This window comes from Penaeus chinensis, chromosome 16, assembly GCF_019202785.1.
Source record: "Penaeus chinensis breed Huanghai No. 1 chromosome 16, ASM1920278v2, whole genome shotgun sequence".
In the NCBI taxonomy this organism is placed as follows: domain Eukaryota; kingdom Metazoa; phylum Arthropoda; class Malacostraca; order Decapoda; family Penaeidae; genus Penaeus; species Penaeus chinensis.
In genome coordinates this window covers 36726360-36752177 of record NC_061834.1, presented here as the reverse complement: position 1 = coordinate 36752177, position 25818 = coordinate 36726360, and the positions used below count along the sequence as shown (strand labels likewise).

The 25818-nt window shown below is 40.0% G+C and overlaps 1 protein-coding gene across 1 annotated transcript; it reads left to right on the top strand.

The window, feature by feature from the left end:
• The first annotated feature begins 4729 nt into the window (after positions 1–4729).
• Positions 4730–21699, top strand: LOC125033336. Its single transcript, XM_047624744.1, has 15 exons — positions 4730–5005; positions 5450–5605; positions 6775–6858; positions 8490–9067; positions 10477–10609; positions 10728–11294; positions 11469–11600; positions 11951–12100; positions 12294–13448; positions 16820–16983; positions 17486–17606; positions 17777–17875; positions 18008–18688; positions 18876–18995; positions 19129–21699. The coding sequence occupies exons 1-15, from the start codon at positions 4961–4963 to the stop codon at positions 19228–19230; spliced, it is 4287 nt and encodes a 1428-aa protein (XP_047480700.1). The 5' UTR covers positions 4730–4960; the 3' UTR covers positions 19231–21699.
• The last annotated feature ends 4119 nt before the right edge of the window (positions 21700–25818 follow it).

Below are 25818 nucleotides of genomic sequence, written 5' to 3'. Positions count from 1 at the left end.
TGGGGTGGTGGAGGGGGAAGGGGGAGGGGGGGGGGGGAAAGGAGGAGGAGGGGGGAAAGAGGGGGGTTTAGGGGGGGGGTTTGGGGGGGAAAGGAGGTAGGGAAGGGGGCGGTGGGGTTTGAGGGAGGGGGTGGGGCGGGGGGTTTGGGGAGAAAGGGGGGTAGGGGGAAAGGGATGGGGGGGAGAGGTGGGGGAAAGGGGGGAGGGAAGGCGGGGATGGGGGTGTGGGGGGGGGGAATGGTGGGTGGGGGAGGGGAATGAGGGTTTAGGGGGGGTTTGGGGTTGGGGTTGGGTTTGGGGGCTGGTGGGGGGGGTGGGATGGGGGTGTGTGGGGGGGGGGGGAAGTTTGGTGGGTTTGGGTTAGGGGGTGGGTTGGGGGGGGGTTTGGGGGTGGGTTGGGGGGAATGGGGGGGGGTGGGGGAGGGGGGGTGGGGGGGTTTGGGGTTTGGGGGGGGGTGGGGGGTGGGGGGGGGGGCGGGGGTTGGGGGGGGGGGGGGGTGGGGGGGGGTGGTGTTTGGTGGGGTCGGGGGTTGGGGGGGGGGTGGGGTGAGCGGGGAGGGGTGTTGGGGGGGTGTTTTGGGGGGGGTGGGGGGGGGTGGGTTGGTAGGTGGGGGGAAGGGGGTGGGGGGGAGGGGGAAGGGGTGGGGGGGGGGGGGGGGTTTGGGGGGGGGGTAGGGAATAAGTATTTGTTTATTTATTTGGTTTTGTGTTTGTTTTAAGTTGATGCGGCTGAATGTGTGGGTGGGGGTAGGGAGTTTTGGGGTGGGGTAAGGGGGGGGGGATAGGAAAAGGAGGGGAGGGGGGGGAGGGAGGGGGAGAGGGGAGGGGGGGAGGGAGGGGAGGAGGGGGAGGAAGAGAAGAGGGAGGAGAGGAGAGGCGGAGGAGGGGAAAGAGCAAGAGAAAAAAAAGTGGGGAGGGAGAGAAGGAGAAAAGGAGAGGAGAGGAGAGGAGAGGAGAGCGAGAGGGGAGAGGAGAGAGGAGAGGGAGGGGAGGAGAGAAGAGAAGAGAAGAGAAGTAGAAGTGAAGAGGAGAGGAGAGGAGAGGAGAGGAGAGTAGGAGAGAAGAGAAGAGAAGAGAAGAGAAGAGAAGAGGAGAGGAGAGACAGAGAAGCGAAGAGAAGAGCGAAGAGAAGGAAGAAGAGAAGAGAAGGAGAGAGGAGAGGAGAGGAGAGGAGAGGAGAGAGAGAGAAGAGAAGGAGGGTCGAAGAAGAAGCAGGGAGGAGAGGAGAGAAGAGACGAGAAGAGAAGCAGAAGAGAGGAGAGGAGGGGGAGGAGAGGGAGGGGAGGGGAGGGGGAGGGGAGGGGAGGGGGAGGGGGAGGGGGAGGGGGGGGGGGAGGGGGAGGGGGAGGGGGAGGGGGGAGGGGGAGGGGAAGGGGGAGGGGGGGGGGAGGGGAGGGGAGGGGAGGGGAGGGGAGGGGAGGGGAGGGGAGGGGGAGGGGAGGGGAGGGGGAGGGGAGGGGGGGGAGGGGGAGGGGAGGGGAGGGGAGGGGAGGGGAGGGGAGGGAGGAGAGGGAGGAGAGGGGAGGAGAGGGGGAGGAGAGGGGAGGAGAGGGGAGGAGAGGGGAGGAGAGGGGGGGGAGAGGAGAGGAGCGGAGGGGAGGAGAGGGAGAGGAGGAGGAGAGACGAAGGAAGAGGAGAGGAGAGGGAGAGGGAGGAGAGAGGAGGAGGAGAGGAGAGGAGGGGGAGAGGAGAGAGGAGAGAGGAGGAGAGGAAGAAGGAAAGAGAAGGAGAGGAGAGGAGAGGAGAGGAGAGGAGAGGAGAGAAGAGAAGAGAGGGAGAAGCAGGAGGGAGAGAAGGGGGGAGAGGAGAGGAGAGGAGAAAACGAGAAGAGCAGAGAAGAGCGAGGGAGAGGAGTGGTGAGGAGAGGAGAGGAGAAGAAGAGAAGTAGAGAGAAGAAAAGGGCGAGGAGCAGGAACGAAGCTCTCTCTCCATCGAGTCCGAATCGACTCGCCTCGAGTGCACCGTCTCTCTTCTTCTTTCTCTTTCTTTTCATTTTCTTTTCTTTTATTTTCTTTCTTTGTTTCTCTTTGCTTTCTTCTCATTCTATTCCTTCTCTTATCTTCTCTTCTCTTCTCTTCTCTCTCTCTCTCCTACTTCTCCTCTCCTCCTCCTCTCCTCTCCTCTCCTCTCCTCGCCTATCCTCTCTTCTTTTTCTCTTCTCTTCTCTTCTCTTCTTTCCCCTCTTCTTCTCTTCTCTCCTCTCCTCTCTTCTCTTCTCTTCTCTTTTCTTCTCTTCTCTCCTCTCCTCTCTTCTCTTCTCTTCTCTCTTCTTCTCTTCTCTCCTCTCTTCTCTCCTCTCCTCTTCTCTCCTCTCCTCCCCTATTTTTCTTTTCTCTCCTCTCCTCTCCTCTCCTCCCCTATTTTTCTCTTCTCTCCTCTCCTCTCCTCTCCTCTCCTCTCCTCTCCTATTTTTCTCTCCTCTCCTCTCCTCTCCTATTTTTCTCTTCTCTCCTCTCCTCTTCTCTCCTCTCCTATTTTTCTCTTCTCTCCTCTCTTATTTTTCTCTTCTCTCCTCTCCTCTCCTCTCCTCTCCTCTCCTCTCCTTCCTTCTCCTCCTCTCCTCTTCTCTTCTCTTCTCTCCTCTCCTCTCCTCCCCTATTTTTCTCTTCTCTCCTCTCCTCTCCTCTCCTCTCCTATGTTTCTCTTCTCTCCTCTCCTCTTCTCTTCTCTCCTCTTCTCTCCTCTCCTCTTCTCTCCTCTCCTCTTCTCTTCTCTCCTCTCCTCTCCTTCCTTCTCCTCCTCCTCTCCTCTCCTCTCCTCTCCTATTTTTCTCTTCTCTCCTCTCCTCTTCTCTCCTCTCCTCTCCTCTCCTTCCTTCTCCTCCTCCTCCTCTCCTCTCCCCTCCTCTCCTCTCCTCTCCTCTCCTCTCCTCTCTCTCCTCTCTCTCCTCTCCTCTCCTCTCCTCTCCTCTCCTCTCCTCTCCTCTCCTCTCCTCTCCTATTTTTCTCTTCTCTCCTCTTTTTCTCTTCTCTCCTCTCCTCACCTCTCTTCTCTTCTCTTCTGTTGTTAGCGTCCGTCCTCCCTCGCGGCCGCCGCAGACCCAGCCGCCTGGTGCTTCGAGGGCAGCGGGCGGAAGGCAGAGGGAGGGAGGCGGGGGGGGGGGGGGGTCAGGGCTGGGTACGTGAGGGTACTTCAGGGTTAGTGTTGAGGGTCGGCTGGGTAGGGGGCGGGGGGGGGGGGGTGATTTGAGGTGGGTTTTAAGTCTTTATGTTAATTTTTTTTCAGTTTATGATTATTGTTTATTGATTTATTTATCTATTTATTTATTTATCATTAGTATATATTTTTTTTTACTTTCTGTTTTTACGTACTTTTAAAATCTTTCTTAATTTTGATTATTGTTTTGTTTATTTATTTACTTTTTACTTATTTGTTTTAGGGTTAGTGGTAAGTGTAGCGTGGCTAAGTGAGATTTTTAGGCCTATTTATATTATCTTTTCCATTTTTTTTTTTTCTTTTTCTTTTTCATCTTTTATTTGGTATCATTTTGTTTTCCGTCTTTGCTTGTACTTTTTTCCTCGTTTATCTATTTTTTTTTTCTTCTGTTTTTGCTTTCTTTTTTTCTTTTCTTTCTTGGTTGGGGGTGCAGGAGGGGGAGGGAAGCGAGGGCGAGATTGGAGGGGAGGGAAGCGAGGGCGAGATTGGAGGGGGAGGGGAGCGAGGGCGAGATTGGAGGGGGAGGGAAGCGAGGCGAGATGGGGGGGGGAGGGGAGCGAGGGCGAGATTGGAGGGGGAGGGAAGCGAGGCGAGATTGGAGGGGGAGGGAAGCGAGGGCGAGATTGGAGGGGGAGGGAAGCGAGGCGAGATTGGAGGGGGAGGGAAGCGAGGGCGAGATTGGAGGGGGAGGGAAGCGAGGCGAGATTGGAGGGGGAGGGAAGCGAGGGCGAGATTGGAGGGGGAGGGAAGCGAGGGCGAGATTGGAGGGGGAGGGAAGCGAGGGCGAGATTGGAGGGGGAGGGAAGCGAGGGCGAGATTGGAGGGGGAGGGAAGCGAGGGCGAGATTGGAGGGGGAGGGAAGCGAGGGCGAGATTGGAGGGGGAGGGAAGCGAGGGCGAGATTGGAGGGGGAGGGAAGCGAGGGCGAGATTGGAGGGGGAGGGAAGCGAGGGCGAGATTGGAGGGGGAGGGAAGCGAGGGCGAGATTGGAGGGGGAGGGAAGCGAGGGCGAGATTGGAGGGGGAGGGAAGCGAGGCGAGATTGGAGGGGGAGGGAAGCGAGGCGAGATTGGAGGGGGAGGGAAGCGAGGCGAGATTGGAGGGGGACCGAAAATGGAGATTGGAGGGAGGCAGTGAACTGGGGGACGAATGGAAGTAGGGAGTGGGGAGATTGCTGGAGATTTTGTATTTTTTCCCCATGCTTTCATATCTTTTGTTCATATCTATTTATCTATATCTATATCCATATCTCTCTTTCTATCTTTCTAATTATATGTTAGTTTTTTAATATGAGGTTTAATTAACTTTTAATGTTTTTAAGAAGTTACAGGTTAATTTTATAATAAAGTTTGAATAAACATTTGATTAATATTTATGTAATTTAGAGTATTGTATTGACATTATGATTTTATAGCAACATGAGACATTTTATATTATGATTAGTCAAGTTACAAACTTTTTTATTATATTTTGATATCAAGTAGTTTTTGAACTACTTATTATGCAATTTCATTGTATAATAAGATTTTAACATAAATCATTCAGTTGAGCTAATAAAAAAAAATAGATAAATAAATAAATGATGATAATTATGATAATCTGACAAAGAGGCTGATATCACAATCCAGTACTTTAGTTTTGAGTAAAAATCCTGGATTTTCAGGTCGTGCGTGGATTTGCCTGTGCTTGAACGAGGGACAGCTGGAGAGCTACCTGCACGTCCTAACCACTCACCAGCTGTTACTGGGGTCACACTACGGATCCCAGGCGCTGCTGAGGGACCCCCATAGGACGCACCTCCTCCTCATGCTGGCTGCGGGACTGGAGCACATCCGATTCACCATTCCTGTGGTTCGTATTTTCTTGTGTCTCAGTGCATTTTAATATATTAATGTTTTAAGGGGAGTTTGATGGGGGAGGGATAGGCTTCAAGTTTTTAATTTTTAAGAAATTTTATATGCTTTTCTCTCCCCTCTTTTCAAAGTGTCATAAAGGCAGATCACGTCATTCTTTTAAGGATAAATACCTCCCTTTTTCCATGGAATGAAGGGAGGGAGCTTATACTCTTTAGTAGACTGTTTAACTCAGCAATTATACTGACTTTTTTCTTATGAATGGGATTATATTTAGATATTTTGATTACTGAGTCATTCATTAAAAGTGAGTGTAAGTGTTCTCTTGTGAAACAAATCACAGATTATAGAGTCCTGTCCTTATAGTGAATTGTAGTCATCTAGTGGAAGAAGGCAGAGAGATAGAATCAAAATATTTAAAAGGCTCGTTATGATCTTGCAGGATATTCCGGGATGGCTGGCTTCAGGGGGAAGTATGAGCAGCTCTTCGGCCACCAGCATGTCTGTGAGCAGCATGGGGTCATCCATCCCTTCCCCCTCGCAGCATGATTTTCCAGACCTTGATACTACATGCTCAGAGGCCCTCGAGGAGAGCTGGGTCAGTATCTCATAGAAGGAGTTGGAGACTAATGCGTTTTGTGTCGGTTTGGTTTTGGTGTAGATTTAGAGAGTTGGATGATGTCTAGGGTATGGGAAGAATGTGGTTGGATGATGGTTGGGTATTAGGAGAGTAAGGGCAACAGGTGCTAAGTCTTTTATAGCTAATCTTTTATTGATGTTGAATGGGGTTTGTGGATCTGAAAGAAAAATATTAATCACTTCAGTTAAACGTTACTGACTGATTATCTTTTATATAGTATATCAAGACTATAGTGTACTTGTGTCTCTTTTTTGTATGTTCATATCTTGCATGGCTGTATGCATGTATTCAAAAAATAAGGAAAAAGATAGTACTAATTTTGAGACCTCTGTTTTTTTATGTCATAAAGTGTATCCTGCATATCATTAATTTCATCTGCATAGTTTTTACATCAAACTTATGGTTTGGCTTTGGTAATATATCATGTTTTTCCTCATTAGCTGTAGTAAATGGTGGGGTATTTGATAATCCTGCTTTAAATTTTTAAAGATTTTTGGATAACAATGATTTTTGTTACCGTGTGAATATAATTTTTTTTCTCTGAACGTTTTTGGTGCAATGTCCTTTGTATCCATTTCATCTGTGAATGAAAACTTGCATTTTTGAGTAATGAGAGATGCATTTACAGCCATTATTTTTCTCAAAGTGAGTGAGTAAATGAGAGTGTGAATGAGTTAAATACTTTGCATGTACAACTCAGCTGCATCTAGATTGTTTGAAAAGGCAGTGTTTAAGAAACTTGGTTGTAATTAGTCCTTTGGGACATGATAGTTTTTTTGCAAGAAAAAAAAAAAAAAAAAAAAAAGGCATATGGCTCTCCTCTAAACTATAGAGGCCAGGAGAAATAGGGGGTCACCTTATTTTTTGCATGGTCATTATATCTAAGGAAAGGTACAGCTGAGGGTCTGGGAAAATGGCTAAATTTATTAACATAAACATATGGTGTTCAAGGAATTTTTTAGGATCTCGTGGTAATTTCATATCTGTTTTAGATTTTGGAGTTGGGTCAGGCAGAGGAAAGGAGACATGTATATCATTTCTGTTTAAAAGGGACAGGTCTTTTTTGTAAGTTTAGCAGTTTTCCACTGAACATCTTAGAGTATCTTACCTGTACTACTGTTTTCCAGCATTCCATTGAAGGGGAGTTACCTGTCTTTCAAGCTACATGTGAACAGTTGGACACATCCATAGAAATAGAACACATAGCCAAGGTAGCCTAGTATCTCTTTCTTCCTGAATTGCCTTACTAGCAGTTGAAAGAATCTCCGCCTGTAGCAGGAATTTTAAGTTACCACTATCATTGTACTACTTCTGTGGCACTTCTACATGCTAAGCTTGATGACTTATAAATCATGGTGCATGAAAATGTCCTTTAAAAGTAATCTAAGTAATCCTAGATTATTTTTTTGTAGCTTGCTGATTTTTTTTTATTTTGACTTTTAGTGCAACTTTGACACAAACAAACACCCTTTCTTTGGCACAAGGTAATTTTTTATGCTTATGCTTAGGCATTTTCATACAATAGATGCTTTTGGAAATTTACTTTACCAGTTTTTTTAGGCAATGTGATGTTTTTTATTTTTGTTTTTCTGTTATTGTTATTATAATTTTATTCATTTTTTAATCATTTTTATTATGCTTTTTTGTATTTTTATCAATATTATTATGATTTTTTTTTTTTTTTTTTTTTTTTTTTTGTCATTACTCGTTTTCTCATCTCCAGCTGGTTTCAGTAGGATTGTATTTAACTATACTCATATTGACAAATGTAGAAAAGGTATGAATGAGAATTAAAATTTCTTGTAATGTGAAAAATAGTCATTCTAATTCAAACCTTTTCTACAATTGTATTGTTCCATTCTTTTGCTTGTTTTCCTTATTACTTGATTAGAGAAGAATAGCTAGATTAAAGTATTTGAATGTTGGGTAAAATGGTTACTACATTTTTATAATGTCATTGTGGAAAGTGTAAGCATTTTGTGAATAGTTGGATGTTTTTTTGCAAATATTTTTAGTTCCATTTTGAACTGTTCTTGTATATTTTTTATTTGCTTTTCTGATTTAATCATTCTTAACTATTTATTTATTTGCTGAATTTTTTTTTATATGTATGTTTAGCCAGTTTCAGTATTAAACATTTATCTTTTAGGGTTTCATGATATATGAAGAAGAAATACCTTTATTAGTGGTTTATATATATATATATATATATATATATATATATATATATATATATATATTAGTTGGAGTACCTGAGTATACATTTAATTTTGTTTTGTGTTCCTGTTTTACAGAGCATGACATGTGAAAGCATAGATTATGTATATCAAATAATTTTCATTTGTATTTTGTTTTGACTGCATAAGAATAAGATGTTTTGCATGATGTTTAAGAGTGGAAGACTGTGGTTTGTGGACGAACCTTTTTTCTGTTACCAGGATATTCTGTTAGCATAGATTTCATGAGTTAATGTCTGTTATCATGAATATTTTAATGTATTTATATTTTGTTGGTTAGTAAGGGTTGACATGTCATATATTTCAAAAAAAATTAAATTGATTCCAGATAAAGGAAAGAAAACTTTATCAGTCTGATTAAAGTACGTAAGATATTGTGTCAAAGTAACACTGAAGGAACTTGAGATAAGATATGATCTTTTCTTAAGATGCTTATCAGCTGACTAATGCTTCACAATCTCAGGACAGATAAGAAACCCTGCTCACTTTTCCCTGAGCCCTTGGATGGCAAACGCGTCTCTTGCAAGATCCAGAACTATTCATCGCAGGGCCTTGTTGTAATTTTCCTCTCAAGGTCATTAACTTTTTTCTGTCGGTTGTTCCAGGGCTCTAAGAAGAAAAGGAGGAGCAGGTCATCATCGCAGAGCTCATCCAGAGTGTCATCGGGGGGCACAACGCCCACTGATGCCAAGAGCACAAACCTTAGCACGACGAAAGTGCAAAAGGATGAAAGTGGAGAGATGGGTCACCGGCACAGCACCTCCACGGCGACCACCATAACAGGCACACAAAGCAGGACAACATCTACGATCCCTTGGGACTCCTCCTCGTCTTCCTCTCCAACCATTACAACTGCGGAAGGAACACCAAAGCAAAACTGTGATAATTATGATAGGAACGTCAACAACCTCAACTGTGAGAGCAAGGAAGACGGGCAGGAGAAAGGGTACAAGGAGAAGAGTGAAAAGGGGGACGAACTCGCCAACACTCTTGAAAACAGGAATGTGAACGCGACCTGCAACGGGACCGATGATGGGAACACGAGCAAGCAGATGGGGAATGAGGTGCGAGGGGATGAAGTGACTGTGGTGCGACGAGGGAGGCTGCCCAATGCCAAGAATGTGGAGAAAAGGGTCTCTTTCACCGACATTTCTGACCTGGAGCAGCACAAGCCTCAACACAAGTAAGAAATAATGAGCATTTATTTATGGTTAGGGAAAGAAGTTTTTGCTTATTTTTAATGTTATACTTGATCTCTCTTTTGCTCAGTAATTTATGAAATTTAGCTGTCTTGCTTCAGGTTAATTGTACAAGGGGCTAAGGTCATGCACAGGATTTAAGGGGAAACAATTGTTTGATAACATCGTTTATTAATATTTACAATAAGAGTACAAAGGGTAATGTAATGCAGTGTACATGACCTTTTCAAGAACGGACAAGGGAAGTGGGAAGAGGATCAGCAACTTCTTTCTCACTTTCAATAGAAAATGAAGTTATTATTCATCATTGTCTTTTGCCCCAATGACTATGGCTCTATGTACTGTCCCTTGTAGCTTTTTGTGAATTTTGTTACATACAGATCGCTCCACATGTGCTCAGCCAGCAAGGAGTCTATCAATAGTCCCTAGTGATTGCACCTGATTTCCCCATTCCTTGAATTTGCTGGAAAATGAGTTTTTAATTCTGATACAATTAATATTGATAATGTTATTATTCCTATTGATATTATGATTATTAACCCCTTCCCGACGGGTCACACCGTGAAGTGTCAAAACAAACTGCTCGATCTGTGGATCTGTGGCGTGCAGCTAAACGCCGTGGCAGCGCACCAAAGCGCTCCTGTGCTCAAAGTCTGCGCATTGCCATAGATCTCCAGAGCATAGAGTATCTTTTTGATATTCTTCATCCATCGTCAAGGGGTTAAATTGTTATTAGAATGTACGCGGGAGTTCGGTACATCAAGCCAAATCACCGGCTCATAGCGCTTTGGTGCGCCGCCGCGGCATACAGCCGCACACCACATTTTGAGCGGTTTATTTTGACAACTATCGGCGTGACCCGTCGTTAAGGGGTTAGAGACAGTAAAATAATACAAATGAAACTTTACAAAAATCAAGGGAAAGGGTAAGCAGGTGAGAGAGGTTGGACTAATAACTGACTCCTTGGTGAATTCACACTTGTAGAGCCATCTATGTGTAAAGACAGTAAATTAATTTATATTACATGGCATGTATTCTTTCCATCCGATTGGGTTGAGGAGCTCACTTGGTTACCCATATCTCCCCTCCTGTTTTATTACAATTTGCCAGCTTCAACAGGTCATAAACTTATGTCATGTATGATATTTGTCCCTTCAGGTCCTAATGCACATGCAAAATTTGTTCATTGTCATAGTTGAAGGAAGAGCATAAATCTTCAAATTTAAGGCAGAAGTTTATCCTTTTTCTGTATATTATTGCACAGACTTAATCTGAATTGTGTTTAAGTGTGAAGCATTGTGAGTAATGATTATGTTTATCTGCTGTTGTTTTAAGGTTGCACTTGTATTTACCTTACTTTGTTAGCATTGATCTCACACTTCTTCACTTACAGTCGGCTCAGTCTCTGCGGATATTCTGAGATTCGTGATCTGGGTGATCTCCGTGACTTGCTTTCCAACCTGAAGGACCGAGGGCTGCTTCCAACATCTATAGCATTAGATGAACTCTTCACCAGCCTTGATCAGGTGAGTCCAGGGTTGATATAGTACCCTGGTAGGATATGTTTATATATGAATTAGATCAAAAGCAATGTTTCTTAAAATGTGGGAAGTAATTTTATCACCTCTTGTTTTACCTTCACAGTCTACCCCTTCCTTGAGTGAGCGGGCTCCACCAGAGGGCCAGGAGGACCCTCCTCTACACCAGTCCATTATCAGCCTTACACCGAGCAATGCAGATGATGACAGCAACAACAACAACAGTGGGACAGACATCTCAAGTGACCTGTGGAAGTGTCTCCCAGGGGAAAAGCAGGAACAGGGGGTGTTATCGGCAGCAGTGGTGCAGCGAACCAACATCATCGACGGGCTGAGATGGGAAGAGCTAACCAAGATGGGACATGAGCTGCTGGAGAAGGCCACAACAGACCCTAGTATCTTGAACAGCCAGCAAGTCACGTCCACCAGAGCCTTACTGAGCCAGGAACAGCTGGCCACAGGGACAAGACCCAAGCAGAAGCAGCTGATGGCCATTAAGGCAGAGGCCCAGATGCAGAGAGATGGGATGGGGAGATTGCAGGGCAGGAGGTCCAAGTCGATGCTCTCATCTGATGAGAGGAGGAGGCTGTACAAAAAGAGCTTTCGCAAGGATAAGGCTCCCCCAAGTCTTTACATTCCAGTCAAAGTAGATGGCAAAAAATTTAGGGAAGAGGTAATCCTTTTGTTTATTAATTTTGTTGATATGAGTAATTGATCCATTGTTACTTTTAACTGAAATTATTCATGAAAGGCTTTGATTCACTGTGAATGGTCATTATACTGATAAAAGAATTTAGATAGAAATGGTCCCGTATTCATTGGTTACTTTTTTTTTTTTTACTTTCAGGAAAGGCGCCTTGCCCTAGAGGTTGCTCAGGGGCAGTCAAACCTTGTAACCCCAGGCAGAATTATGGATTATAAGTTGGATGAATGGATTATGACTCACGTGCTAGCAGTGCCTGAAGAGAAGCTCTATCGGGTAAAATGTCTTTTATTTTGATATCTATTTTCTTGAAGGAAAGTGTAAAAATATTCAGACAATTTTCTGTGTTATTGGTACTGTGTCTGTCTTGTGTTGTGTTTGTAAAAGCCAGAGTTTTTTATTACCTAGCTTTTTAGTAGAATTCTAGTTGGATTTAAACCTCATATGAGATTCTAGACATTTCATGTATACTGATTGAGAATTGGGTATTTGAGAATATACAAGGTTCTCTCCACATGATGATAAGAGGAAGTCCAATCTCTTGGAGTTAATACTAGCATTAGGGACTTCACCACAGGAGCAAGCACTGTATGATAATTGGTTATTTATAATCTCTTTGATGACAGGTGTTTGCTGCTCGAGAGGGTCACAGTAGTGGGCACAGCATAGGAGTCCAGGTTGTCTTATCAACACAGACACTCTATATACTGGCACCAAGACTGAAGGGATCCAAACCTCGACATATTCTACCTTATCATGATATTCACACCATCATAGTAAGTCAAGGAAGATTAAATTTTTTGCTTGAATTTCCTAGGTTTTCAGTATAATTTAGTGGTAATGATGTTTCATACTTTTTTTCTTTTTTTTTTCAGAATAATGTTTATACATGCATTTTATAGAAAGGACATTCTGTGTTTTATATAGTTATATTGTGTAAACTTTAGCATATGGTTATGTTTGTTCCAGGTGGGGGCCAATGATCAGTGGGTTTGTGTGTTGAGCAAGGAAGCAGTGCATGATGACCTTGCCACCACAGGCAACAACACTGGCATTCAGTTAGACATTGGCGACCCTGATGTGACTCATGCCATCGTGAGTTGCCTTGAATTGGCTATTAGGAGGCACTTTGCTGCTCTCAAACTAGGAGCAGCATTAAAGAAGGAAGAAACATACATTGATTATCGAGACTTATTCCCACCGGGGAAATTGAAACTCACTCGTTCTATCACCAGAGAGTGTGAAGACAATTTATCAAACTCTTTATTAGAGGAATCTCTGCTCAATGCGTGGGACACAAGGAAAAACTCGGCTGATCACAGTCACGAGTCCTCTGAAGTAACACAGGACCTTTCAGCCGCCACTCCGGGGTCGGTCGTCAGTCAGGACTTGAGCGAGGCCAGTCAGGACCTCACCGAGGCTAGTCACGACCTGACTGAAGAGAGTCATGACCTTACGGAACCCAGCCATGATCTTACCGAGGCCAGTCATGAGTTAATTGAAGACAATTCTGACTTAACTGAAGCCAGTCAAGATATATCTGAAGCTAGTCAAGATATGACAGAAACAAGTCAGGATTCCAGTGAGGCCAGTAATGATTTGACAGACCCAAGTCCAGAGTCTGTTGACGAGAGTCCAGACATGACTGATGCTAGTCAAGCCTCAGTTGATGCTAGTGAAGAAGACATACTTAATGAAAGCCAAAGTCCAAGATCAATGGAAGGAAGCCAACAGTCTTCCTACATGAGTCAAACACAGTCAAGCAGAACACAGATACACTCAAAGATGATCCAGACATCAGTGAACACTAGCCAGGAGTCATACCCAGAGGAGAATGAAGTACCAGCCAATAAGAATGAAGTTGCTGTAGTGCAGGAGGAAGAAAAGGAGTCAGAAAATGGAAATATCACTGAGAAGGAAGAAGACAAAGTTGAGGAGTTGGAGGAGGAAACCTGTCCTGCACATATCCACCTGGAAAAACAGTATGGCATGCCCATATATGCAGATGGTTATTCGCGGTGGAATGGGACTCTACATGACCGAAGTCTACCTGCTGTTGTGGTCCATCCAGCCTGGGAATTGGCTGGGCTGAGAAGGTGGTTGAGGGCTCAGCTGCGACTACAGGTAGGAATGCTGCCTTGGTACTCATGTTAATTACAGTGACTTGCGTGTGATTGACAAATCTTAATGCTGTTCACACTTAGTTACTGATATTGCTAAAAATTGAAAATAATTATTTTCTTAATGATCTTTTGCAAGCACCATTATGAGACAAATTCTCAAAATAATTTGCATGGATTAGCATCCTTGTTTTTTGTTAAGACAGACTCCGACAAGCATGCTATGTCTTCAAATTATTTCTTCAACATTATATGGATACCGAACCAGTGTGCTGGAGCATTAATTTGCTGATAACAAATCTCTGTGTTCTTTTTCTTACATTTCATAAATAGATATTTTGTATTAAAACCAGTCAGGGAATCATATATAATATGATCTTTTGATGAAGTGATGTTATTTGAGTGATGCAATAGTCTTGTTTTCAAAGGGTTGAAGACTGTTGCAATGTGTTATTAGGTGGTTGTTCTTTTGTGAAGTTGAAAATATTGCAGGAATTTCAGTTGAAATGTGAGAGCTCGTTGCCCTATTGATGGCTGCTACCTCCATTTTTTATTTTTTTATTATTTTTTGTTTTTGTTTCTTTAGCTATATATATTCTTTTGTTATAGTTGATAAAGATCCCATTTTGTACTTTTGTCATTTTGAATCCAGTCTTCTTGATATCTTTCTGTTTTTATTTTTTAATATCTTTTCCATGGCTGAGTGATTATGTAGAAAGACATTGTGTTTTTATTATATTTTTAAGATGATGTAGTATTGTGTAGTTTTCATTTATGGTTTGTAGTTCTGTTTAGTTTATCACATTTTCGTCTTGTTTGTTTTAGTATTATTTTTTTTTTATTAGAGTATAAATCCATGATTCTAATATTACTTTTTGAAATCATAGATTGCATTAACACAGTAAGAAAAGAAGCCTAAAAATTGTGTTTTTAGTAAGTATATTAAGATGAAAAAAAAAGGGGGAGTATACTACTGAGTTTTCATTTACAAAAAATATTTCCTTTTTCAAAAAATATTTCCTTTTTCAAACTGCTTCATTTCTTGCTGTGTTTGGCAACATATATTCAGATTGTTGTGTAGATTTAGAAGTAACGTTTTGATTAAAAAAAGATTAATTTTCATAGGTTTTTAGTTTAAGGCTAAGGAATATTTAGTTCTTTGTTCACTTTTGCATTCATATATGTATGTTTGTATGATTGTTTTCTGAAGATCTGTGACAGTTATTTATTTATTTATTTATTTATGTTTTTTGTATTCATTCGTCTGAGAATTGTTTTCATCTCTATTATAATGTAGTTTCAAGGTCTTGGTTGTCTTCATTGACTGTCGTCTTAATGTTGTATCTCTGTACATGTGATAGCGTTGTTTCTCATGTTCTGAAATGGTGATTAGATTTTAAGGCAGTTCTGTTAGAATTTCCACTTCAATTGGTTGTTTCTGAGGTTCCTTATTTATTTTTTAATCTTTTTTTCTTCATTTATCTTTAGGGAAGTTGATTTTTTAGAATTTATTTTATTATGTATATATATTTTTTTTTAGGATTTAAGTGTAGGAGGTTTGGTTCTTGAGTTTTTTAAATAAAGTTTTCATAAAGCTGTAGCATGGTTTTATGCATTTCATTTATTTATGTAGCTTTTTAAGAGTTTGATGTGTCTTTAATGATGAGAGAATGGGAGAGAGTGAGAGCAAGAATGAGGTTGAGAGCAAGAGTGAGGATGAGAACAGAAAATGAGGGTGAGAGTGAGAGCGATAACGAGTGCGAGAGTGTGAGTAAGAACGATTGTGTGTGGGTTCGTGTGGGGTGTGGTTCTGACCCTCACTGGAAACTGGAAACCCTAACTATGGCATTGGTTGATGAAATTCAACTCAGACCATGTTCTGGCCGGTGTTGATTTCCTTGATGTCTTGCCAAAAGAAGTAAGTAAAGGCAGTGTTTATGGTTGTATTGTTCTGCTGTAGAATGTAGAATGCTTTTGTGCAGGAGCATGATGTTAGGTTAAGTATATGAATTGCATTTCAGGATAAAGGTTTTACGTTCGGCTTATTTTCTATCTTGTATTTATGGAGTCGGAATGGGTCTTGTATGACAGTTTATATTGTTTTGTAAATAAGTTCTTTTATTATTGTAGATAACTTCTGTATGTGCAAATGTGAAAGTCAGAAATGGGTGCATGCTTGTTTGTACAGTTTTTAGTTGTAAATCATGGAGTTTACTTTAGTTTTTTTTTGTTAAGTTATTCATTTATTTACTTTCTGTAGAAATGGAAGGCTGGGAATATTCCTTTTGAAAACATAACATTGTAGAGCAGAGTATGTGATGTAGTTGTCTTTATTTCTTCTTCTTCTTCTTCTTCTTCTTCTTCTTCTTCGTTTATATACTGAGCATATTATATTACATATTTGTTTGTGTGTTTATTTGTTTATTTTATTTTACTGTAAAATGTCAGGATCTGAATATTTCTCATGAAGGTATGAGCATGAGGTGTAGTTGTTGAAGTGGGTTTTGAGGCAATAGGTATGTTGTCTTTTGTAAATAGTGTGGATGTGCTGTTTACTAGTTTCATGACTCGAGTTTGATTTATATTGCATCTTCTACCTTTAGGATCTAAGACCACCCAAGTAATGGTGATTGATATTTGTTATGATGTATTTTAGTAAGTTAAAGATTCTGTGGGGTTTGGATATTTGTCCTTTTGTGTTTGTTATAGCAGGTGTTTTCTATAAAAAGAAATTGAAAGAATTTTAGTTTTAAAAGGATTAATTTAGATGAAGATTAGGGAGGTTAAATGGCAAGGGTTTTGAAGATTTGCCAGAGATTCCTTTTTATCGGGACAGCAGATTTTTTTTGTTTATTATTGTTTAATTTTAGTGTTATTTTTCTCTGGGGTGGGGGGACTGGTAGGCAGTATTGTTTTGCAGCATTTTCTGTGTCCTTTCTCATTTCTGTTGTTTACTGTAATGATTAGTCAAATGACTATTTGTATTTTAGCTGTAGTGTGTTCCTAGGATGAATTTCAAAGAGAAGGTCGACACCACACACAATTCTTAACACAGCTGTCTTTATCTTGATAACCTCTCCAGCGACTCTACTGTAACCCCCACCACCACTCCGTCACCACAACTGACCATCACTACCGCAACTACCACACCACTGATACTAGACAGGAACTACAAGTTTTCTGCTCTAAGTCATTTCAGCAATGTCACCCCACAGTTTGGCTAATACATCTCTCATTGTATGCATACTTCAGTTTCTTTCTTTATTTTACTATGTTTGTTTATTTTATTATTTATTTATTTATTTATTTATTTATTTATTTATTTTGTTTGTTTGTCAGCTGCATTCTCAGAAGTGACCCCCCCATTTCTTGCAGAGTGGGCCAGAGGTGGTTGGGTGTTGGATGGCCGACTGGGAGGATGGCAGCAGCCTGGGAGGGGATGCTGTGTCCGGGCCTCTGGGACCTACCAATGAGGGCCCATTGATGTTTAAGCCTCCAGGGATCTTGTCCTCGTGGAGACCCGCCTTTTTCATCCTCAAGTAGGTTGACATTTTCTATGGCATTGATAGCATACGTACATGCATACACACACGATCATGCATGTGCGCGTACACACACACACACACACACACACACACACACACACACACACACACACACACGCACACGCACACGCACACGCACACGCGCACGCGCACGCACACGCACACACACGCACACACACGCACACACACGCACACACACGCACACGTACGCACACACACACACACACACACACACACACACACACACACACACACACACACACACACACACACACACACACACACACACACACACACACTCACTCTTGCCTCATGTACTCACTGATTCATTAACTTGTTCCTCTCTCTCTCTCTCTCTCTCTCTCTCTCTCTCTCTCTCTCTCTCTCTCTCTCTCTCTCTCTCTCTCTCTCTCTCTCTCTCTCTTCTTTTTATCACTTTGATAAATTAATGGAGGGAAAAATCAAGTGGGTATTAAGTGTCATTAATCTCCCTCAGAGCTGGTGTTCTATACCAGTTTAATGATGCTCGGGAGAGATTGCCTCACATGATTGTCGAGGTCGTGCAGTGCGTAGGCTGTGTGCGCATATCTTCAAGTCACCGGCCCTATGCCTTCCAGGTATGGACATGGGTTGTACTCTGTGCGTCATTATTTTTAATGGAAATTCTAGTCTCCTTTGTTTTATATATTTGTTCTTCTATTTTACATAATTTTTGAGTATAATGAATTTATAGATTTCATTTTGGGTGGCTGATGATTTAGGATATATGTATCATTTTGACCCACAGTTACTGAGGAAGAAAGCACCTCCTGTGATGCTCGCAGCATCTGATGAACATGAGGCCTCCCTGTGGCTCCAGGCCTTCCTTATGATTATCAACAATGGGGTGAGTGTTTCTGTGTCTGTGTTGGATTTTTAGATTCAGTAAAAGTTAGTTACTAATGTGTTTGTTTATCTTTTCTATATGATTAGTTTTAAAAAATAGTCAATGCTAAATATTCCATCATTGGATTTTCAGGTCCCAGACGTGAGTGAACGTAAGCAGGTCTCGTGCAGAGTGATCCTGCTGGAGTCAGGGGTGTTGCTAGCTCAGCAGTCAGACCTAATACTGGGTCTTCCACAAGACATTGGCCCTTCCTCCTTTGACCACCAGAGTGCTACCGACCCTAGATCCTCTACAACAAACCTGCAGCAGTCTCAGCAGCAGGCTTTGGGCTCATCTCCCAGACATTCACAAACAGCTCAAGCACAGCTGGAGAGGAAGGACTCTCAGAAGCCCCTGAATCTGGCTCTGTCCAACCTCAAGGAGCGCAAGCACCTAAGTTCCTCACTCACAGCCCTCAATCGCACCAACAGCACTCCCTCAATGCCTGGCAGTCCCCTAAAGCGTGCAAACAGTGTCAACAAAACCTCGACCCCAAAGAAACTCCAGCACCAAGGAAGCCTGACAAGACTGACAGACTATGGATCTTCAGATGTCCAAGCTAGCTCAATTGCAAAAGATGAAAAGGATCTGTCGCCCTACATTAAAAAGAACAAAGAGGTGTTGGCGAGGAGCAACTCTGTACCGAGAAGAACGTTGGATGAGATTACGCAGGGAATTCAGGCCAAGGGAGAAGTCAAGGTCCTCACCTACAGTGCCCTTGAACACCTGTCTTCACTATTCCTGTATGCAGAGTGTCCAAACACATGTCTGATGGTAGGTTTGTGTGTGCATGGAGAAGGATGAGCCGCATAGTGTTTTTTTTTTTTTTTTTTTTTATCTTTACATGAAAACTAAGAAATAAGGATTTGAACAGAGAATCTTATTGATTTTTGTATTTTGCTTGCTATAGTTTGAGATTGAGAACAAGTCAGAAGAAGTTAACATTGGGCACCTCTTTCAGGAATTTGAGTGCAGTGAAGCCGGAGAGATCTCTGGTGACTGGGCTCTCTACTTCCGTACTGGCAGTCAGCTGCATGAGTTCATCACTACCTTGTCTCGAACTTGGAGCAGCATGTTTGAGGTCTGGCTTGATTTCTTACTCATTATTTTAACTGTGTTTTATATTTGCACAAGTGAGAGAAGGAATTAATTTTATCCTGAATGTTCCAGATGATCAAATTCATTCTCCTGCTCATACAATGCATTTCTTTCAGATGGAGTTTCCTGTGCGAACTGTGGAGGATGCGGGAGTGCAGCAGTACCTTCTCGAAGGCTCACAAATCTCCACAAGTGGATGGTCCTCTTACCATTTGTAAATATATCATATGGTCTCATTTCTAGGCATTACACTTTACTTCAATATCCCTTGCTCCCATACCCCTCCTCTGTTCCTGTTTCATGCGTTAGGATAAGCATAAAGAATATATATATACATACAATATATTGAGTTGTAAATGTGCTTTTAAGTATATTGTGGATAAATTTAAATAGTGAAACTGCTACAGTTTGTACAGTTACTCTTCCTCAATATATGCAGTAGTTTATATGTGATATAACATACCAGAAGTTGCAGTTATTTTAGGGTTAGTTCCTTGGAAAAGACAGGAAACTGGGTTGAGCCATCAGTGCTGAGTTTATAAGCTTTGTAAATTATTTGTTCTCTAGTCATGTTATGATACTGAGCTTTAATCTATCTGTTCCTCTGTATACCCCTATACAAGTATACATAGCCTGAGGTACTGCAGATTCCTGATGTGAATTGAAAGGAGGAAAGGTCCTTTTTATATTTCGGTGTTGAACTGGATGTAGGGGGAAGACCTGCCTAGTGGTAATGTGCCTATTATGTCATACTGTGTTTGCAAGAATTTAAAAGTTGATTTCCTTTCTGTTTATTTATGATTTTTCTTAAGGTTTGTAATTTTTTATCATGTGGAAATATTAGATTGTATTAGACTATATTGGAAGTATATGTAAACCATTTTGTAGTAAGAAAAGTAAATGGACTTGTATCTATGATAATGCCTAAGGTAATGTGTATACCTATAATTATGAATGTCTCCCATGTGTGTATACCTATTTTCATTTCATTTTCATTGGGGTGTGTAAATAAGGGGATTCATCAGATAGCTTGAAAGAGATAAGAAACAAAAAATTCCACAGTGAACTACAGATGGAATGTCTGATTAATGACTTCTCTCTGTTTAAGTGTAGATTAAGTGAGTGTGGAAGTACCTTTAGATACCTTATGATAGGTAGATCTGTTCCTTCTAACATCATTCACTTTTCTGAAAACATGGAGATGATTAGAAGCCAGTGGGGATTTGCATTTGCATCATCCTTTTTCTTTTTTATCGCCTTTGCCATTTTGCTTTTCCTTTCTTGTATTCTTTTCCTTTTTCGAAGACCTCCGTCCTCCACAGACTCATTCAAGGTGCAAAACCTAAAAAAAGAAAAAGAAAAAAAAAAAACTTGTGCACTCATTAATCGGCAGCATCAAAGTGTACCATCATCTCACGCAAATATATCTTAGGTTTGTAGCTTTTATACAGATTAGGCTTGTGATTGGTAGGTCACATACAGTCATTCATTTCCGCACCAGCTTTAACTAGGATATGGCATTTCCTGAGTGCAATGCATAAACACTCATATTGGAAGCTTGTTGTTCTACCTAAGTTAGTTTTGTAGTGTTGCTGGATGTATATAGGTTAGGGAGTATGTTGTGATAAAAGTGTGAAGTGGGTATGTGTATAGGAGGGTAATGTTTACCAAAATTGGGAAAGGGGAGTTTTGTAAAGGAGAAGGAGCTGCATTTTTATCTTTATTTCATTATTTGCTTTTTACTTTTCTTTTGTGTATTTAGATGCTGTGAAGAGTTTTGTGGGATGGGTTTTCCATACTAATACACAACACGAATTAGCAAAGGATTCACAAAAAAAAATGAAATGGAAGGAAAGGAAATTGTATGCAAGAATGCAATGATATTTTTTGTTCTTTATTGAGTAAGGACTTTAATATAAAATGTCTGTAGAAAATGAAAGACATTCTTTAATGAAAACCTGTCCTTCTTGGCCATAGGTCTGGGAGGGTAGATGCATATTCATTCTGATAACTAATGTGAAAAGATTTGTGAATGCATGAGTGCCTCCATAAGTTAATTCCTTAAGCATTTATTTTCCACTTGGTTGAATGATATTGAAGTTTTTCGAAGTCAGTGTTTTACTATTATTGTTTTTAATGTAGATGAATACTTGAAGCTTTCTTGAAAAATGATGGTGCAGCTTCAGTTGTGGTTTTGGTTAAGCATCTAACTTGTTGGTAGAAAATGAAGGGGTGTGAAATAAAGTCTGTCTTGCATTCTGTTTGAGATTATTTACTTGTTATTGTTTATAATTTTTTTTCATGGTGGAGAATAATAATTTATCATTATTATTATTATTATTATTCATTATTGTTGCTATTATTATATTTGTAGTAGTAATTAATCATGTTAAATTACTGTGGTCGGGACTGATTGAATCTCAAAACAGTACCTTGCTGAGACTGGAGTATGAGTTGGTTGAACTTGTTTCTTTTCTGCAATGTCTTGTTTTCAAGTCTTTTTTTGTGTTCAGATTTATAGATATATATATTTTTAGCTAGTGTATATTTTTTAAAAATTGTGTCTGTAACTTGTTTCATGTGTTTTTTAAAAGTTAGTAAGTTATTTATTATTGAGACTGTGTGACACATTTTCATCTGCAGTATATGTAAAACCAAAACTTATTCTAAAAAAAATTTAAAAAGTGGATGGTAATTTCATTTTGCTACTCATTTCTCATTCTGATATTATAACATCAGTAAAATGTGAGTATCTATATTAGATTTCACTTTCATCTCACTGTCAAGCTAATTCTGATATAGGGGCGAGGATAACTCAAGTTACTCATCCTTTTGAGATGTAAGCTTTTGTCTCAATAAACTTCATCTCACTGTTAAGCTAATTCTGATATAGGGGCAAGGATAACTCAAGTTACTCATCCTTTTGAGATGTAAGCTTTTGTCTCAATAAACTTGTCAAATCAAAAAAGTTTGATATTAGTTCGAACATGACAGTTGACTACCATTTTAGTTGATCTTCCTTGCTCCTAATCTATTTACCCAGAGTCTCTCTTTTATTTTCTATCAGTTATTTGTAGTGATATTAATTTTTTTTACTCCTCACTATTTTTATGTTCTTTGTGGCTAATATTCTGTGTGGCCTGTCAACGAGGCAGAGGCTGGTTTAGGGTGGATATGTGAAAGGGGTCTTAGTTTTGGGGGTTTATTGCACTTCGAGGAAGGTGGTTGTGTGGTTGTCTCCCTGGGTGATACCTCTGGTGTTAGGGATGTTTTCCCTTTTTTTGTGATGGTTCCCCATGAGGTCAGGTGCTCGTTTTCACCTGTTGGAGTATCGGATTCATTTGGCCATAGTGAAGGGGATGAGTTTGCGGGACTTGCTCAAGTGGGAGATGTAGGTCAACCAGAAGGCACTGACTTTGGTTCAGCTCAAAGAGGAACTCTGATAAGAAGGATAGTTTTGCTTGGCTGGGGACAGATGTGTGAAGCACCACCATCCACACTTGTTGGCTGTTGTTAATATGGCCTTTAGTGATATCCATTTTTATGTGATTCAGGTGTATTGTGCTGTCATGAATTCATTGAAGGGAGTGGCAGGTTAAAGAAGGTTTGTATCTGTAAATAGACATTGTGAAAATATTTACATTTTGGAGTTATCGTTTACAGTTCTCTGTTGTGAAGGTTTATTTGTGCTGGAAACTGTTAAGATATCTGAAGTCTAAAGCATTTTTGTGGATTTCTGGACAAATATTTGGTGCAGTTTACAAAAGTGGTAGGCTCAGGGTTGTATTACATAGAAATTCACAGTTATGACATTGAAGAGTGCCAAATTATCACTTTATGTTGAAATAAGATGTTGAAAACTCATGATAACATTGAAAATGTGCAGTTCTAGTTTTCATCTTTTTCACTGAAATGTGAGAACATCATCATTATTTTTTTCTTGAATTGGTATTAGCTTTTCTGACAGTGCAAGGCAAATCTTTCGTTCTTTGTCTGACTTGTGTTATTGCTCCACTACAGTTCTCCTAAATTCAGGGGGCTTGATACTTACAACAGTGCTGAGAGAAGTTTACCGTGCAGCTGTAATGGCTACAAATAAGTATGGTTATTGATGAAAAGGGCCTCGGCACGCAGTATCGGGAAAAAAATTAAGAACAGTTCTCAATTTTAATTCAAATGCAATTTCATGTTGAAGTTGTTTTGAAAATATCTTTTGCAAGAACTTTTAATGGATGATTTTTTTTTATTTCCAATGATGACCCTTTTATGGAAATAAATGATCATTTGTATAGTTTTTGGCAACTTTCATGATAATTAATTTTAGAGTATATAAAAGATTAATTTTTTTTCATGAGTGAAAGACTTTGAAGAAAGAAGTTGATAATTTGGGAAATATAGAAGTATAGACTAAATTAATTTACAGACAAAGGAGAGACTTTATGAAGGTTTTGGAATTCAAAGCTTTTGTCTATATAGAGATGATGCGATTTATGTGTCGCTGATATCTTGGTCATATAATCCAAGGTGTTACTATATCTTCCAGATTAAATGTTGTGAAGAACTTGCGAAGTATTCTGTTTTCGTTATTTTTTTGTGCATTAAATGTACATAAATTGTAAATTCGGTGGCTTTCTTTTTTATGGTAGATTCTGTGTTTATATTATTGTTGCATTTCTTATCAAGTTCATAGTGGAGCATCTTTCAGAATTTGCTTAAATGGAATTCTAAGACCCTGAACGAAAATTCCAGTGAATGTTGAACCACTTCTTTCGGGTAAAAGTGATACTCTGCATGTATAGTACGTGTTGGATCATACATGTGCAGTGGACTTCCGTCTATATTCTTTGGATAATATTGGGTTATTTCTAGATCTTTATTTTCTTTTTCTTCTTCTTCTTCCTCCTCTTGCTTTTTTTTTCTTTTTCTTTTTTTTGTCTTCTTCTTCTTCCTCTTCTTCCTTTTCTTCCATTTCTTCCCTTCCTCTTCTTTCCTTTCTTCCTTTTCTTCCTCTTCTTTCTCCTCTTCTTCTTCTTCTTCTTCTTCTTCTTCTTCTACTTCTACTTCTACTTCTACTTCTTCTTCTTCTTCTTCTTCTTCTTCTTCTTCTTCTTCTTCTTCTTCTTCTTCTTCTTCTTCTTCTTCTTCTTCTTCTTCTTCTTCTTCTTCTTCTTCTTCTTCTTCTTCTTCTTCTTCTTCTTCTTCTTCTTCTTCTTCTTCTTCTTCTTCTTCTTCTTCTTCTTCTTCTTCTTCTTCTTCTTCTTCTTCTTCTTCTTCTTCTTCTTCTTCTTCTTCTTCTTCTTCTTCTTCTTCTTCTTCTTCTTCTTCTTCTTCTTCTTCTTCCACTTGGGGTTGTATGTAGTGTTCATAAGATTGTGTTTGATGTTTATGTATTTTTTATTCAGGAATTACATTTTAAATGATGTTTTAAGAAGCTGTGAAATTATTTTGGTTTATGTATAATATACTTATTGTATGATTATGTAATATAAATATTTTTTTATATTGATTATTAACCTTTTGAGAAATATTTATAAAATGGCTCAGGAAGAGAACCTACAATGATATAGAAAGTTACATATTGCTCATATGTAATTAGAAATAAAAAGATCTATTGAAATTTATACATAAAAGGGAAAGTCCACATACATCATTTGCTAACTTATATTACCTAACTCCATCTACCTCTCTTTACTCTCTCAATATCAGTTACACACTAGAAGTATATCTAACCTTTGCATTACCCTTCAGTTTAGTAAGTTATAATGATAATGTTCAAGTTATAATGGTAATGTTCACTTTATTCTTTCATCAGAGAGGAATACAAACCCTAATTCTAGTCTCTGTTGATAAAGAACTTTGTACTGAAGTGTAATCAAATATATATTGCCTACAGTGTGTTCCTTGTGTGTAAATATGGTAGTGGAATTAGGCAAAGGTATGATTGTGACTCAAATGCTCATGTAGTTACCAGCTGAGTGTGTATGACAGCAGTTCATTCATTCCCTTCATTTTGCTTTTTCCTTTACTAATGAAAAGAATATTTTTGGATACATGTCTTACTCAGAAATTATTTTATTTGTGTTTTTTTTTTTTTCTCCGTATATTGCATATTTGCCACAATGTAATGTTCACATTTTATTCATAATATTATCATTTTTGTGTGCTATAAAAGGGATGGAGGTGCAAATATATTAGCATTTATAGAAGTGAGTTTTTCCTTATACCTAAGTTTTCTTCCTGTTGTAGCTGCTTCTGAAGTATAGGTAGAATTATGTATACTTATGCTCTGTCTGCTTGCTCTAATATATTATTTATGTTACTGCATAATAGAGCACTTGTTTATTTTGAAAAAAAAAGGGAATTACATATGTGCATTTTGATTAGGAAAAATCTCAGTCAGAATTAATATAAATTGGTTTTCTTTCTTTTGGGTATAAATAAAATACAGGTAATTGTAGTGCAGAGGTCCTGCAGGTATTTTGAGACTAGATTTGTACTTCACTTATGAATTATTCATATACAGAAGAGTATCAGTAACTGCAGCTGCAAAGCTACCAGTATGACATCTCGCAGTACTAGTCCCCCAAAACAGTGGCGGAACTCTTAATAGTGTTTAAAAAGTCCACCAACACTCAATAGCAGTATATTTTGATTGTTGGTTCAATTATTTTTGGACAAGTACAACTAAATGTGTTTCTGGTAGTTTTGGATCAATTTTCAAGTGGTTGCAGTAGTCTTTGCATTTTAATATAATGGGAAAACCAGTACTTATTTTTTTAGTTTCACACATGGGACTTCTCATACTC